The following is an 18,040-nucleotide window of genomic DNA, read 5'->3' on the forward strand; positions in this document are numbered from 1 at the left end:
GTCTGTCTTTGCCTTAAGAAGTTGTTTAGAAGAATATTCACATCTCCAGATGGTTATTCAGGGCAGTTTGGCTGGTGGTAGTCAGGCTGAGATCCAGGAAAGAATGATCTAAGACTGCAGGTGCTCATTCTGCTATTTTTCCAAAGTGAGTTCCCAGCCCTTAGCAGGTGAGGCAATGCACAGGGCTGCCTGGAGCCCCTCCCTGGCACATCTGCTTTTCCCTCCGTGGTCCTGCTCCAGGCGTGGACTACTTTTGTCTAAATGGATGGTCAAGCTATCCTGGGCATAGCTAACGCAAGAGAATTCTCACCAAGGCTGATCCTAGATAGATTTGCTAATTTTTTCTTTTTTCTTTTTTTTGAAACATTTGTTGTAAGATTTTTGTTCTACATGTAAATTCTGGCTATAATCAAATAAGTCAGAGTTAGAGTAGAAGTGTCTGACCCCTCTCAGGGAATCCTTTGAAGTCTGTATCTCCAAAAACTTTGGCTTTATAAATATTCAAGAGATCTGAAATATATACATAGATGACCACGTGTATTTTATGATTTAGACTCTCCTTTAGCTCTGCTTGAAATTCAGGTGTCCTGTGCTGAGTAAAAGGAAAAACAAAGCTTGGCTATTGTCATAGTTTATTTCCAGTTATGACAGAGCTGCTCTCCTACAGGAGACTCTATGTTCCCATACATGATTGTATTTTAGATGAACTAGCAACACCTATGGTGATTTTCCATACAGTGGTTTTAAAGGACATTCCAGCAAAACCAAAACAAAGCAAACAAACAAAAAACCCAAATGGGACTTTCATTACGTTATCAGGAACTTCAACAACCTCTTAGTACAATTCCGTTTAATTCTATGCTCTCAATTCTTATTTTTAGCGTTAGTAAAATAAATTTTATGAATCTCACTTCTTATTGGTTGTTTCTCTGAAGGATAGGCAAAGCAGTAAAATAGACCCTTTCAATATAAGTGTTCTTTTCCTTCAACAAGATAGGAGTAAATTTACTGGCTTTTCTGCCACAGTAACACAAGAACTGCTGCTTCTGTCACGTGACTCTTCCATTTGCCCATGCTCCAGGTACAGAGCAGATTCGCACAGAGTAAGTCATTCAGTTTGACTTGTCTCTATGCACCTTTTTTTTGACCTGACTTCTTTTCCTTGTGTTGAACATAAATGTACTAAACACAGCACTGCAGCTTCAAGTGCCAGGTCACCTTGGTCCTCTCACAAAACCTTTTGTGGATCGTACTCATCTCAAAGCCACTACTGTTTGCTTCCATATCTTCATTTGCTCTAATGATGGTCAATATTTATTGAATTCTTACCACATGTCAAATGTTTTATGTGCACTGCATCTCGTAATTCTCACCAACATTAAGCAATAGATATGTCACCCCAGCTTTACAGATGGAAAGAAACCAAAGCAACAAAGGCTTTTAAGTGACTTGTTTAGGATAGCTGGTTAAGTGGCAGGGAGGAGACTCAAACCCAGGGGAGCTGACATCAGGGTCTGGGCTGCAAACCACTGTCCTGGGCTGCCTGCTTATCTGCTCTCTTCATCTCTGTTCATTGCTAGTGCCTGATTCCACAAGAGCACCTTTCTTCTGGTTTGTTCACTGAAGCATTCCAAGGACCCAGGACAGTGTGTGGCATGTTAACACATAATAAATGTTTCTTGCATAAATAAATCTCTTTGCTACTTTTTGCTTTCACTTATTCATGTATTTTCTCATTAAAGAAATGCTGATTGGGCCAAGAAAACTGGCCTTTTTCTACAAATTTGAGATACAATAATGAACAAAGTCCCTCCCCTTAAGAAGAGATTACATTCTTGAGGGAGGAGGCAGACTAATAAATGTTTAATATCAGGTAAGGAGTTGTGAAGAAAATAAATCAGGATAAAGGGGATAGAAGATGATGTGGGGATGCTATTTTAGCTAGGGTAGTTGTGTAAGTCTTATCCAAAATGGGGACATTTGGGCACTCACCTCAAGGAGAAAAGGAAATGAGTCATTTGGTTATTGAATGGGAGAGGGTCCAAATAGGAGAAAAAGCAGGTGCAAAGCCATGAGATGGAAGCATTGGGGATGTTCCAGGCACAATACAAGGCCAGTGTGTATGGTCCATAGCAAACAAAGAGGAAGGCAGTAAGACTTGGAGAAGTGCAGGAAGGGAGGCATTGGGCACACAGGCCATGGAGAGGATCTCAGCTTTTACGCTGAGTGAGACAGAAAATTAATAGGGGGTTTTTAACAGAGAATTTCTGTGATTTACTTCCAAAGTAAAAGGATCTCTCTGTGGGGAGAAGTGTAAGAGCACATGTGTGGAAGCAGATAGACCAGTCAGGGGCTATTACAATAATCTGGGCTAGAGGTGATCACAGGTTAGACCAAAGTAGTAGCAATGAGAGTAATGAGAAATACTTAAATTCTAAATATCTTTCAAAGGTAGCATCATTTGCTGACAGAGTAAATGAGGGACATGAAAAAAAGAGAGGAACAGCCCTATGGTTTTCAGCATTTGGAGGGGCACATTTAATGAGTTGGGGAAGGCTGTGGGAAGGGACGCTTGGCATTGGAGGGGAATCAAGAGTTTGGGTTTTGAACACGTTTCTCACAATCTAGTACTGCCTTGTATGGTGAGAATATTCAGTAAGGATTATATAAGACAGCAACTCAGGGACCTGAAAATCCAAACCCCCTCAGGGTATATGAAACAGGTAACCTAACTGTATGACTCGGCTAAGGGTGAAAAAACAAAGCAGTGATGAGGCCAGTGAACTAGGGAGTTCATGCATGATCCACAGGCACTGACATAAAACAAAAGATTGTGCTGGCCAGTGTTGCCCTTGCCCTTGGGTTTGTGACCACTGCAAAATGATACCTGCATCATTGGCTTTTACTCACATCATTCTAAGTTAATACTTATATGTGCTTTCTGCTGAACTGGGCAGGTAGCTGAATTTTGCAGGACAGAAACTGTATGGCCTGCCTTCATTCATCAATATATTATTCTACAATAAATGTTTGTTAAGCCCTTATTCTGTGCCAGAGTTCTAGGAAAGACATGACAGAAAATGTATAGTGTCAAATAACATTTCACATTATGTGAATACCTCATATAGTCAGAGATGACCCCCGACAGTCTCAACTATGAAAACAGAGTAAAACTAAACATAACATAAAGGCACCAAAAAGATCCTGAGTAGTTTAAATAGATGTTTGAAGTTGGACATTCAGATATTACAGCTTATAGGCTTAATCCATAACATTTTCTCAGTACCATCTTGTTTTACACAAAATTTTAACAAACCTGAACATTTGTGTTTGTAGTCCCAAACAGATAATCAGAAATAAGTTGGCAGTAGAGGAAAAGGGAAAGTCTAATAAAGGTAGACACACTGAGAAAGGTTAGATGTAATAAGAAACACCATCACACTGCTGAGAAAAAAAATACAAAAAATAAATAAATAAACACAACTTTTTAAAAATGTGTTACTCCGGGGAGACTTTATATTTTCTGAATGGACAAGAAGTCTGTCTGAGCTTAATAAACCTGAAGTCTTCACTATTTTACACGACAGTCAGGGACGGTCATCTAGTAAGGCTTACGCTGAGCTTATAAATTCTGATTGAGAAGGCGAAGGAATATATAATCCTTTTTTGTTGTTCATTTAAGAGTTTTTTAAATTTAAATTCAATTAGCCAACATATAGCACATCATTAATTTCAGATGTAGAGTACAATAATTCATCAGTTGCATTTAACACCCAATGCTCATCACATCACCTAATGCTCATCACCCAGTTACCCTATCCCCCCACCAACCTCCCCTCCAGCAACCCTCAGTTTGTTTCCTAGAATTAAGAGTCTCTTATGGTTTGTTTCCCTCTCTGATTACTTCCCATTCAAGGAATATATAATTGATTGAAAAGGTTTCCCTGGCAATTATGAATGTATGAATTATGGCATTTTAGAAAGAGTTGTTTCAGGTATTTGGAAAGTCCATTAAAGTGAAATATCTCATTCTGCAATGGTACTGGGTATCTGCTCTGATCCCGTGCTCTGGCCTGTATGCCACATACGTGGCCATATGTATGGTGAACAGATAGTAACAACACACCCTCAGATACACTTTCTGTTTACAGCAAGTGCCTCAAATCTCTTACATCACTCACCTCCTTTCGCCCTCCCATTTCCATTGCAGGGTGCTGCCAGGGTCTGTTCTATCTGTTGCCCCCTGGCCCTTTGTGGCCTGTACTCAGAGTTGCACCTAATGACAGAATTCAGCTTCCCTGCATCCGACCTTTGGTGTTTCCTGGGATGTGGCATGTGATGCGATGAGCACTGGGTGTTATATGCAACTGATGAATTATTGAACTCTACATCTGAAACTAATGATGCATTGCACCTCAGGTATGTACCTGTCTTCACTGGGCTTGTGCACCTCAGAGCTTAAACCTAGCTTCAGCCCAGACTTGATTTGTACTGGCATTGGATCCACCAGAACACCCTGTGACTGCTCTTATATTCAACATGCCCTGAAAATACCTTTTACATATGAAAAGGACACAACCATTGCACCTTGAATAAGGATGCAGTGTCAGTTGTTCCTGAGTTAGTGATCTTTCTTTTCAGAACTGGTTAACTGACAGAATCATACCTCTTAGGCTTAAAAGTATCCTGGAAGTTTGCCATCAGTCTTACACTGAGTACTATCCACAAAGTTACCAAACTCTGCCAGTTTTCATTAGTCTCCGGTATTTTCAGAAATAGTCATTTGCAAAACAGAAAACTAGGAAGAGATACTCAGTGCGCAGCTGTGGCATAGACAAAGCTAAAAAGTTAATAAAAGGATTAAACCAATGACCTTGACTTGTTGAAAGTAGAAAAAAAGAGCTAGCTGGCCATAGCTAGAGAGCTGATAGCGTGGAGCTAACTGAGCAGCCCAAACCCATCCACTAAGTTACGAGTTTAAATAATGTTAACTGTTGTCCAAGGTCAAGGAGGATTGAGCTACCATTATTTGCATTATTTAGTGGTTCTTTAGCTTAAAAGCTAATTACATTTAACCATGTGATCTGGGTTTCAAAACACACAGAGATCACAAACACTTTTGTAAAACAAGTTACCCGTATCCTGTCTAAAGGCGAATAAAATGACAAGCATCCCAGTGTCCACACATTGCCCTTACAACTGAAACTTTCTATTATTTTCAGCTGCTACATGGAAAAAACTGAGTTCTGTAGACCAAAAGTACATAATAGCATTACAATAGCCGCAACAGATCCAAGAATGTTGGGCACAAACATTTACATGCACATAAACATACATACCAAATACACACAAATACAGCAGAGCAGAGTGTTAATGGGTTATCTCTGTAGCTAGGTCCTTTCCATTCACACTTACTCCTCATTTTTTCCTAGCCAGCTAAGCAGAAAGTTAGCACAATGGCTCTGCTTGAGTAATAACATGACTCCGATTTCACAGTATCCCCACAAAACTCCCTTAACCAACCGCCTAGCCCTAAGTTTTCAATTTGTGTTTTTCAGGCTTCTGAACCATAACGTCTTTCCAATACAACTCAGTAATACAAAGTAATAAAATGATCTGACCTGAGTAATAACAAAGAATAAAATGAGCTCTGGAGGCTGGGGGATGGCTATTCTGGTCCGAGCATCACCATTTATATCCCTGCAACCGGAACACCCCTTGGGCTATGTTTCTGTATCTATAATGTCAGGGAACTCACTGAACAATTCCTGTGAAATGGACCCTATCCCTCCATAGTCTGTCTGCTCTGAGGGGTACTAGAACCTTCTCTACCTCCTCCAGTTGGACCCCCTGGTGCAGGTTCACTCAGGGCCTGCTTAATTTCTTTCTTTCTTTCTTTCTTTCTTTCTTTCTTTCTTTCTTTCTTTCTTTCTTTCTTTCTTTCTTTTCTTTCTTTCTTTCTTTCTTTCTTTCTTTCTTTCTTTCTTTCTTTCTTTCTTTCTTTCAGATTTTATTTTATTTGACAGAGAGAGAGAGACAGGCAGCGAGAGAGGGAACACAAGCAGGGGGAGTGGGAGAGGAAGAAGCAGGCTCCCAGTGGAGGAGCCTGATGCAGGGCTCAATCCCAGAATGCTGGGATCATGCCCTGAGTCAAAGGCAGATGCTTAACTACTGAGCCACCCAGATGCCCCAGGGCCTGCTTAATTTCTTAAGCCTGCTCTTTTCAGACCCCTGTACTTACCCTCCTGTCTTCATCTACGAAGTGGACTTTCTTTGTTCAGCAAGTCTTTTTCAACCTGGTGGTTGCCAGAGCGCTGCCTGGGCCTTGGCCTCACCACCACCCAGGCAGGCCCAGTGCCAGCTCCAGGGACAGCCTGAGAGCCTGGGGTGGTACCTCTGCCTCCCTCTTGTGGTGGCCTCCAGCAGCCGGGGCTGTGCACAACACCTGTTCCTAAAATCATAATTCAAGAGCCTGTGAATTTAAACTAGTAATTCAGTCCTCCTCACAAATTGTTTATTCCCCTTGTGGTTTTATATAAATGCCCCTCCTTTACTGAATGGAGAATAAAATAGAGTTATACTTACCTCTTCTTGCCTTTTAGTGTACTTTTTCATCTGTCTGAAAGTAATGACAAAACTTTTGGGTCCCTCGAAATTGCCTAAGAAAAAAGTGTGCCAGTAAAATGACTATTCAGCTTCCTTTTCAAACTTCTAAACAAGCAATATCAAATCCTTTTTTAGAAGATTAAATAAAGGGGGTTTTGAGGATGCTGTCTCAGATTTAGGTGCTGGCTACACAGGTGTGTTAATTTCTAGACAAGAATATTCATAATATTTATATTTTTGTGTATATTTTATACATCAACAAAGATTTTTTTCAATTAAGTAAATGTGCCATTATTTTAAAATGCTGCCAAATCAATGATATTTCTGCCCTTATGTAAACGACAGGTATAACTATTTTCATGAAAGTAGGAATTGCTAAGAAATTTGTGTTTTGCGAACAAGAGTACAATTTGATTAATATACCTAGTGATTCTCTGGGCTGAATTTTCTAACAGAACTAACTGGAACTGAAAAGTTTTGTCCTTTCCCACTGAAAATAAATGTACATATTATTTAAAGGTTAAAGTACAGTGGAGATTGGAAACATTGTTCCATAATTTTTTAGCACATGTTTTGTTCTCTGTCACTATTTCTCATGTTTGTTTACAGGCTGGAGAGTTTTATGCAGCTGATTGGATTTTCAACAGGATAATCATAAAAAATTGCTCCCACCCAACCTGAAATCTCAAAAACATTCTCAGAGAGCTTGAACATCACTTGAGAATATAACAGACAATGGCTTTTCTTGATTAAAGAGATTTGTTTTATGATTCTTTTTAAAAAGGCCTTTAAATTCAGTCATTTGAGAAAATGTTTGACGTTCTCTTGCATTGAAGTTATAGAACAGCAGTAAATCAATAAGTCTAGTAAAGAATATGCTACAATAAAAAAGGTATCTATTCCACAGAACCCAATTCTACGCCCAGAAAATACCCTTATGCTACCTTTTTTCCTTTCTCCGGGCTTATACTACAAAGAGAATTTTACATACTAACAAGAGGGTCAGATCAAATCTATTTGGCAGTGTAATGATCCCTTTCAAGGGCCAGATTCTTTGCCTGTAACTACTACTTGTAACTGACAATAGTTTATTTTTCCACTTCCCATCGAGTGGTGATGACGCGCCTGGGAAAGGCACCCAGGGAAGGAGGAGGCTTGTACATTTTTTTTTTCATTTTTTTCCTTTTTGTCTTTCTTTCTTTCTTTCTTCTTTCTTTCTTTCTTTCTTTCTTTCTTTCTTTCTTTCTTTCTTTCTTTCTTTCTTTCTTTCTTTCTTTCTTTCCTTTTTTCTTTTCTTGTGAAATGGCTTTGTACAATTCTAAGTACGGTTTGTTAAAAGGAACAGTTTCAACTCTCATGATGACTTTTTCCTCCAGAGTAGTGTGCAATCATTAATCAGTTCTTTCCACGGGTCATTTTATGTCACAAGAGAAATGTTAACATGCCCTGAATGTCCTTCAGAAGCTGGGGATAAACACAACTCTAGGGAGAAGCACTGGAGAGGATCACACTTTATAAACTAAAATTAGTGAAAATACTTTTTGGAAAGAGAACTTCCCACATCACACACAGTTCATTCAATTAAATTTTCCAGATTCCTTCTGAAATTGTGGATGATTTCTGTCATTTGGAATCACCAAAGGACACATTACCCACAAATTATCTAAATGTGCATATGTTTATTCCACGGTGCATATGGTAATAACTATATTTTATTGCATATATTCATGAACAGGAATTAAATTAACTTGGGGAAAACATCTTGCTTACAGCCAATCCTGTTCTTTGAAAGGCAAAGAATTTTATAAAAGATGAAATTTGAATACAATGATTGAATTGCATATATTACTTTTAAACTGAATTCAGATCGCTAGTTTTGATAAAAACTAATTTTATGCTTTCACTATTCACCATTTTAAATTGTATATCTATGGATTAGACCCCACAAATAATATGGATTTTATTTGTGTTTAGTCATTTAAACTTCATGTCTTAAAATAGGAGTTTGGAGACCTGGTTCTAGCTCTGTGACACACTAGCTATATGACCTTCAGTAATTGTAACTAATCCAAACTACAGTTTCTTCATCTACAAAGACTACAGCTCCTTCCAAACACTAAAATTGCACAATTCTAGAGAATTGTGCCTCTCCCTCCATCCCTTCCAGATGCTAACATACTAAACCCTGGGAACCGGGGAATATCACCTTACATGGCAAGAGAGAAATTGCAGATGTGATCAAGTTAAAAATCTTGAAATGAGGAAATTAGCCAGGTGACATTGATGTAATCACCAAGGTTCTCATAAAGGCAACACAGGGAAAAGTCAGTGTCAGAAAGCAGGCTATGTGACAATGGCAGCAAAGATTTGAGTTATTGGGTCCCAAACTGAGGAATGTCTGCAGCCTTTAGAATCTGGGAGAAGCAAGAAATGGATTTTCCCCTTGAGCATCCAGAAAGAACTAGTCCTGCCAACACACTGACTTTAGCCCAATGAAACTAATTACAGACATCTGGTCTCTGGAACTGCAGGAAAATAAATTTGCATTGTTTTAAGCCACTACATTTGTGATAATTAGCCACAGCGGCTATAGGAAATAAAAACACCATATTAGCGAGAAGCACTTCTCAGCGGTGGTATGAGAACCTCTGTGGACCCTCTTCCCAGTGAAACAACCGGGCCTAGTGAAAATTATAAAAGCAATTGCTATTTAGAGCCTCTGGGAGTTTTCCTAAGGACATACAGAAAATGAAGAAATATTTATTTAAGAAAATCTGCTAAATCTCATTAAAAATAGTGAGCCTCTGGCATTTCAGCCACAACTTGCTCCCCATCCTCTAGTTCAATGTAATGGAAGTTCTATTCTAAGTGGGTGTGGTCAAGAAGGTGAGTTTTTTCTTTCTTCAGACTACCATAGTCAGAGCAAATTACGCAAGAAAATAAAAGTCATCCAGATTAGAAAGGAAGAAGTAAAACTATCTCTATTTGCAGATGAAATGGGCCTGTTTGCAGAAAATATTAAGGAATTCACTAAAAACCTATTAGAACTAATAAGTTAGTTTAGCAAAGTGGCATAGTACAAGATCAATATATATATATATATTTCTATCCATTAGTAATTAACAATTGTGGTTTTATTAGTAATGAACAACCCAAAATCCAAATTAAGAAAATAATTCCATTTATAATGGCATAATAAAATATTTAGGAATAAATTTAAGAAATGCAAACCTTATGTTTTGAAAACTACAAAACATTATTGAAAGAAATTAAAGATCTAAATAAATGGAAGACATCCTATGTTCATGGATTAGAAGACTCAATATTGTTAAGATGGCAGTATTCCCCAAATTGATCTATAGGTTCAATGCAATCTTATAAAAATTCAAGCTGCCTGCCCTCCTTTTGGGGCAGAAATTAAGAAAGTAATCCTAAAATTCATATGGAAATGTAAGAAATCAAAAATAGCCAAAACAATCTTGAAAAAGAACGAAGTTGGAGGACTCTTGATTCTGGATTTGTTACAAAGTTAGAATAATAAAGATAGTGTGGTGTTGTGGCAATAGGATGGACATATAGATAAAGAGAACATATCTGAGAGTCTAAAAGTAATCCCTTGCATTTATGGTCAATTGATTCTGACAAGGGTGTCAAGGCAATTCAAAGGGGGAAAGAATTGGTTTTCAACAAATTATCCTTGGGTAACTAGATACTCACATGCAAAAAAAAAAAAAAAAAAAAAGAAGAAGAAGAAGAAGAAGTTGGACCCTTCTTCACACCACACACAAAAATCGGGCTCTGTGCTGGGCATGGAGCCTGCTTAAGATTCTGTCTCTCCCTCTTCCTCTGCCTCTCCCCTCACCCCTGATCACACACTCTCTCTCTCATGAAAAAAAAAAAAAAAAGGAAAAGACAACCCACTGAATGAAAAAAAATATGTGTAAATCTGATAAAGAACTTGTCCAAAATATATAAACAATCCTTGCAACTGAACAATAGAAAGACAACTAATCCAACTTAAAAATGGTCAAAGGATTTGAGCAGATATTTTTTCAAATGGTCAACAAGTACATGAAAAGATGCTTAACATCATTAGTCATTAGAGAAATGAAGATCAAAACCACAATGAGATACCACTTCACACACACTAGGTTGGTTGTGATGAAAAAGGCAATAAGAAATGTTTGTGAGTATGTGGACAAACTGTAAGCCACATACATTACTAGTGGAAATGAAAATGGTGCCACCACATTGGAAAACAGTTTGGCAGTTTCTGAAAGTGTTAAACATAAAGTTACCTATGACTTAACAATTCCACTCCTAGATATATACCCAAGATATATAAAAATATTTCCACATGAAAACTTCTACATGAATGTTCATAGCAGCATTGTTCATAATAACCAAGGAGTGGAAACAATCCAAATGTCCATCAACTGATAAATGGATAAACAAAAGAAATATATCCATACAATAGAATATTATTCAGTGATACAAAGAAATGAAGTACTGATGCATGCTACAAAATGGATGAACCTTGAAAACATTCTGCTAGATGAAAGAAGTCAGTAAGAAAAGACCACAAATCATATGATTCCATTTATATGAAATATCCAGAATTTAATAAAATAAGTATCTAGACAATTTATAGGGACAGAAAATTGATTAGTGGTTGACTCAAGCTAGGGCACCAGGAAAGGAGAATGAGGAATGACTGCTAATGAGTATGGGGTTTCTTTTTGGGTTTATATTGTGATGATTGCACAAGTTTGTGAATATATTAAGAAGCATTGATATATCTCAATTGTTGCTAAAAAATTTATTATCCAATATATTTTGAAACTAATATATATTTTATGTCAACTATGCTTCAGTTATAAATCAATCATTGGCAAATGAATAACTGCTGGTGTGTTCTACCAAAATAGCAAACACACTACACGGCTAACTGAAACTTCAGAAAGCATATGCAGTTTCAGACTTCCACTTTTAGTGTATGAGAATGTGTACTACTTTATTTTTCATATCACAAATTACATGTTATAAAACCATGTTTACTAATTTTTTAAATTTATAAATTATAGTATAAATTTATAAATTATAAACTACAATAAACTGAATAATAGCTCCAAAGATGTCCATATCCTAATTCCCAGAACCTAAAAACAAAATTTTTGTTATCCAAAACATCACAATAGTAACAAAATATCAGCTCATTGAAGGAAGAGATGTTTAATTTGAAGTTTATTTTAGTTTTCTGTTCATTTACTCATACTGCAAACATTTATGGAATGCCAGGAAGTGCTTAGGATTAGGAATGCTTAGACAAAAATTAGTTAAAAAAAAAATAGTTTCTTCATTTGCTACTATTCCTAGCATATAGTCTGTGCTCAACAAATAACATTTTGAGTGGATGGATGGATAACCATAGAATAGGTCTGGTAAAGACAGAAAAGTAGAAGTGTTCTGTTTATATTTATTTATCTATTTATTTTTCCATTTTTCCACCCACCTCCACTCTGGTAACCATTAGTTTTTTCTCTATAGTTAGGGTCTGTTTCTTGGTTTCTCTCTCTCTCTCTCTCTCTCTCTCTCTCTGTTCATTTGTTTTGTTTCTAAAATCCCACACATGAGTGAAATCATGGTATTTGTCTTTCACTGACTAACTTATTTTGCTTAGTGTTACATTCTCTAGTTCCATACATGTTGTTGCAAATGGCCAAGATTTCATGTGGCTAAATAATATTCTATTCTATTCTATTCTATTCTATTCTATTCTATTCTATTCTATTCTATTCTATATATACCACCACTTCTTTTCTTCTTTATCTACTCATCTGTTGATGGGATGCTTGAATTGCTTTCATAATTTGGCTATTGCAAATAATGCTGCAGTAAACATAGGGGTGCATGTATCCGTTTGATTTAGTGGTTTTGTATTTTGGGGGTAAATACCCAGTAGTGCAATTATTGGATTTTAGGGTAGCTCTATTTTTAACTTTTGAGGAACCTCCAAAGTGTCTTCCACAGTGACTGCACCAGTTTGCATTTCCACCAACAGTGCACGAGGGTTCCTTTTTTTCTACATTCACGTCAGTGCCTGTTTTTATTGTGTTTTTAATTTTAGCCATTCTGACAGGTGTGAGGTGATATCTCATTGTGGTTTTGATTGACATTTCCCTGATGATGAGTGATGTTGAGCATCTTTTCATGTGTCTGCTGCCTAGCTGTATGTCTTTGGAGAAATATCTGCTCATGTCTTCTGCCCATTATTTAATTGATTATCTGATTTTTGGTGTTGAGTTGTGTAAGTTCTTTATATATTTTGGATACTCTTTATCAGAGATGTCATTTGCAAATATCTTCTTCCATTCAATAGGTTGTCTTCTACTCTTGTTGATTGTTTCCTGCACTGTGTAGAAGCTTTTTATTTGATGTAGTTCCAACAGTTTATTTTTGCTTTTGTTTCCCTTGCCTCAGGAGCAACAAGATGTTGCTACAGTCGTTGTCAGAGAAATTACTGCCTGTGCTTCCTTCTAGGATTTTTATGGTTTCAGCTCTCACATTTAGGTCCTTAAACTGTTTTGAATTTATTTTTGTGTTTGGTATAAGAAAGTGGTCCAGTTTCATTCTTTTGCATGTTGCTGTCCAGTTTTTCCAATACCATTTATTGAAGACACTCTATTTTCCCATTGCATATTCTTGTCTCCTTTGTTAAAGATTGACCATATAATTGTAGGTTTATTTCTGGATTTTCTATTCTGTTCCATTGATCTATGTGTCTATCTTTGTACCAGTACTATAATGTTCTGATTGCTACAGCTTTGTAATATAACTTGAAATCTGGTATTATGATACCTCCAGTTTTTTTTTTTCTTTTTCAAGATTGCTTTGACTATTTGGGGTCTTTTGTAGTTCCATAGAAATTTTAGAATTGTTGTTCTAGTTTTGTGAAAAATGCTGTTGGTATTTTGATAGCAATTGTATTAAATGTGTAAATTGCTTTGAGTAGTATAGACATTTTAACAATATTTGTTCTTCCAATCCATGAACATGGAATGTCTTTCCACTTCTTTGTGTTGTCTTCATTTTCTTTAATCAATGTTTTATGGTTTTCAGACTACAGGTCTTTCACCACCTTGGTTAAATTTATTCCCATTTTATTCTTTTTGGTACAATTATAAATAAGAGTGTTTTCTCAATTTCTCTTTCTGCTGCATTATTAGTACATAAAAATGCAATCGATTTCTGTACATGGGTTTTATATCCTGCAACTTTACTGAATTCTTTTATCATTTCTAGTAGTTTTTTGTTGGAGTCTTTAGTATTTTCAATATATAGTATCATGTCACCTACAAATAGTGAAAGTTTTACTACTTCTTTACCAATTTAGATGTTTATTTCTTTTTGTTGTATGATTGCTGTGGCTAGGACTTCTAGTACTGTGTTGAATAAATGTGGTGAGAGTGGACATCCTTGTCTTGTTCCTGCTCTTGGGGGAAATGCTCTCCATTTTTCTCAAAATTTGAATTTTACCAAGACTAGAAGACATTTATGTCCTAATAGCCTTTCTTTACAAGTTGGTTATTATAAACTAGTAATTTGGCTGCAAAAAACCCTGCAATAACAAAATTATTGGCTGATATAGTAAGCTAGGTGCAATGGAAAGGAATTGTTATCAGAAAAACATAGGTTCAAATATTGTCTCTGGAACTTACTAGCAATGTAAACCTGAGATGAGTTATGTAAGTCTTAGTTCCCTCATCAGTTAATGGGGAATAATAGTCATACCTTCCCTACTTGGGGAGATTATTAATAATGTGTATTCAGAAAGCAGCATAATGTTTAATAAATGGCAGGTACCTTTATTAAGTTTATTTGAATTTACCTCAATTCAGCAAGTAATATAATCACCCTTTTACTGTTATTTGTCCACAATGGTAAACATTTAAAATGTGTATTTGCAGGGTGCCTGGGTGGCTCAGTTGGTTAAGCATACAACTCTTGATTTTGGCTCAGGTCATGATCTCAGGGTCATGAGATTGAGCCCTGCATCACGCTCCATGCTGAGCATGGAGCCCGCTTAAGATTCTCTCTCTTCTTCTACCTCAGCCCTTCCCCACTGCCCATGCTTGTGCTTGCTTTCTCTAAAATAATAAAAAAAATTAAAATGTGTATTTGTTATGTCACGTCAGACTTTGTGATAAATAACAAAGGAAACTTTATGGAACTCAAGAATTGCACAGAAAATAATTAAAGATACACATAATTTAAAAATTAAACTAATAATTACTGCAAACTTGGTCCATTGAGATTTGTTTTTCCATTCTAATCTTTTCTTTAAATAATAAAAATACTGTTATTATTTGTACAATTATATATAACTACAATAGAACTTTTAATTTTTTTAAAAAAGTAGCTTAGAATTATTTATACTAAAAAACTTGAAATCAGAAACTCTAAAACTCAACTCTGCAATCCAAGGGCTTTTACTCACTGCACAGCCTCATTAATCCAACTATCATTGTTCATCCAAAATTTTTAAAAATTTTTGAAAGTTTTTATTTATTTATTTGAGAGAGAGAGAGAGAGAGCAAGCACAAGTGGGGGAGAGGGTGAAAAGGCCAGAGGGAGAGGGAGAAGGGGAGCCCAATGCTGGGAGCCCAATGTGTGGCTTGATCCCAGGACCCTGGGATCATGACCTGAGCTGAAGGCAGATGCTTAATGGACTGAGCCACTCAGGCACTCCTCATCCAAAACTTTTACAAGTATTTCCCCAATGTTACCCAATTTAATTTTATGATTTAGATGCCATTAAAAAATAATAAATGTTAAAGAATCTAGGGTAAGATTTGTTTCATTTAGGGCCTTGAGATAAGGAGGCTTGTTATTCCCAACACCCCTATGTTATATCATGAATGTTTGTATCCTCTCCTAATTCTTACGTTGAAGCGCCCATCCCCACTCTGAAGGTATCTGGAGGTGGGTCCTTTGGGAGGTTATTATAGTTAGATTAGGTCACGGAGTTGGTGCTTCCATGATGAAGTTAGTGTCCTCACAAGGGGATGAGGAGACCAGGCTCTCTCTCTCCACCATGTTAGGATACAGTTAGAAGGCAGTCCTCACCAAGAACTGGATCATACTGGTACCCTGATATTGGACTTCCTGGCCTCCAGAACTGAGAAACAGATGTTCGTTGTTTGAGCCTCCCCAGTCTGTGCATTCTGTTATTGCAGCCTGAACGAGCTAAAACATCTCCTCTCTCTTTGGCCATCTGTCCCAGGACTAGAGGTGCCAGAGAATACACATTAGCTCTATTTTCCAAATATAACTTTCTTCTCCTTTCAAAGAATATATAAACAACAAACCTATCTTTTGATTTCCTTTACCCTCCTCACTTTAGAAAAGTATTAAGAAATTTTCTTATGAAGTATTATTTAGTCAGAGCTCCGCTAGCTGATGTTTAGTGGATTAATCTCATTCTGATGCCACATCACCAATATGAGCGTAATTACAGCCAGTTAGAATGATATATATAAATGATTCAGCAAATGCAAGTGTCAAGCACTGTTCTAGGCATTGGAAATACCACACAACATCATAGTCTTGAAAGAAGATTAATATTCCCTCGAGAATAAGCTTCTCAAGGGTCTTATATTCTAGTGAAGGAGACAGAAAATAAACAAACAAGAAAATAAACATATAAAAATGACAATTTTTATATTGTGATAAGAGTTAGAGAGTAAATAAGTCAGAATGGAATGAGCAAGGGAAGCTTTCTAAAACTGATGACATTTGAATTGAGTCCTGCATGACAAGAAGGAGCAAGCCACACAAAGAACTGGAGGAAAAGCATTTCAGGCAGAGGGAACAGAGAAGGCAAAGGGACCTGAAACCTTGATGTAAAAACAAAAAGGAAAAATAAAGAGGAGGTCAACATGGTGAGTAAGCAAAGGAAATAATGGTATGAAACGAAAAAGATAAGTAACGTCCCGATTGTAGAGGGCATTATAGACAACAGGGATAGACATGGGATTAAGAGAAAAGACACAGGATCCGATTTACATGGTCTTTTTCAATAACAAGGAAAATGTCCCTGGAGGCTCTGCTGCAGATCTTTCTTTCTTCTTTCTTTCTATCTTTCTTTCTTTCTTTCTTTCTTTCTTTCTTTCTTTCTTTCTTTCTTTCTTTCCTTCTCTTTCTTTCTCTTTCTTTGATTTTATTTATTTATTTGACAGAGAGACAGCCAGTGAGAGAGGGAACACAAGCAGGGGAAGTGGGAGAGGAAGAAGCAGGCTCCCAGCAGAGGAACCTGATGCAGGGCTCGATCCCATAATGCTGGGATCACGCCCTGAGCTGAAGGCAGACACTTAACGACTGAGCCACCCAGGTGCCCCTGCAGATTTTTCTTTCAATTCATTAGCCAGAATTGTGTCACATGTACATTTTTATTTTCAAACCAATCACTAACAGTAGGAATTGTACTATCATGATTCGGCCATGACTAATCGAGTTTCACCTGGGTGTCCAATCACCTCAGGTAACTACACAAAATTGAGGTTTCTCTTAGTAAGAAAAAAGGGAGGAATGGCTGTTGGATAGGCTTGTGATGGAAAGTGCCACAGAAAAATCTATGTTTGTCATCCAAACGTAGGTGACGGGTAGTCAGTTGATTATACAAGTCTGGAACTCAGGGAACGGTGTCAGATGGCAGATGAAGTCTTCTGTATATGGTTGGTATTTAAAGTCATAGACTGGATGAGATCACCTGGAGAGAATATATATAGATTTAGAAGACAGGCCAGTATTATGCTCTGGTATATACATCCTAATATTTAGTGATCAGGTAAAGATGGAGAAGCAATTAATGAATTGACCATAGTTGCAGGAGAGTGTTTGTTTTAAAAGTCAAAGGAAAAAAAGAAGGGATTGGACAACTGGGTCAGATATTGCTGGGAGTACAATGAAAACGGAAGGAGTATGCAGAGGATTTCACAATAATGAGATTCCCGATGGCCCTGACAAGAGCAGACTCAGTGGCTAGTTAAGCAGAAGCTTGGAGTAACCAGAGTGAATGAAAGCTGAGGAAGTATTTTGCAGCAGATGCTGTGGAAAACCAGAGAAATATACCACAGGAAATCACAAGACTCAATGGAAGGTTTTAGTTATCATAATTTGGAAGATTATAGAACTTGTTTGTATGTTGTCTGGAATGATCCAATGCAGAGAAAGACATTGGCGGTATCAACAGAGGTGAAGGTTAACTATGAGAACAAAGTTCTTGGAAAGGTAAGAGTGAGTGGGATCTGAGTATGAGTGGATGGATTGACCTCTGAGAGGAGCAGATACATTTATTCCATTTCAAAAAGAGGGAAGGCAGAGAGAGTAGGGGCACAGAGACTGAGAAGTGAATAGACTTAATAAAATGCAAGCT

At 37.1% G+C, this 18,040-nt stretch overlaps 1 protein-coding gene across 9 annotated transcripts in view; it reads right to left on the reverse strand.

Moving 5' to 3' along the window:
- Window positions 1–18,040, reverse strand: part of LOC123000103 (putative ankyrin repeat domain-containing protein 20A5) — a 388,417-nt gene that overhangs the window by 75,466 nt on the left and 294,911 nt on the right. For 8 of the 9 annotated variants that reach the window (XR_008961580.1, XR_008961578.1, XR_006409938.3 and 5 more), the window contains exons 4-5: window positions 6,586–6,659; window positions 6,242–6,451 (exon numbers count right to left, since the gene is read on the reverse strand). Coding sequence is in view for 1 of the 9 variants with exons in the window: in XM_048216721.2 (XP_048072678.1) it covers window positions 6,242–6,255 (14 nt within the window). In the remaining 8 variants the exon portion in view is untranslated. Of the gene's footprint in view, window positions 1–6,241; window positions 6,452–6,585; window positions 6,660–14,447; window positions 17,375–18,040 lie in introns of those variants that run through there. The other variant, XR_003317064.4, reaches the window with a different exon arrangement.

This window comes from Ursus arctos, unplaced genomic scaffold (genome assembly GCF_023065955.2).
Source record: "Ursus arctos isolate Adak ecotype North America unplaced genomic scaffold, UrsArc2.0 scaffold_26, whole genome shotgun sequence".
Classification (NCBI taxonomy): Eukaryota; Metazoa; Chordata; class Mammalia; order Carnivora; family Ursidae; genus Ursus; species Ursus arctos.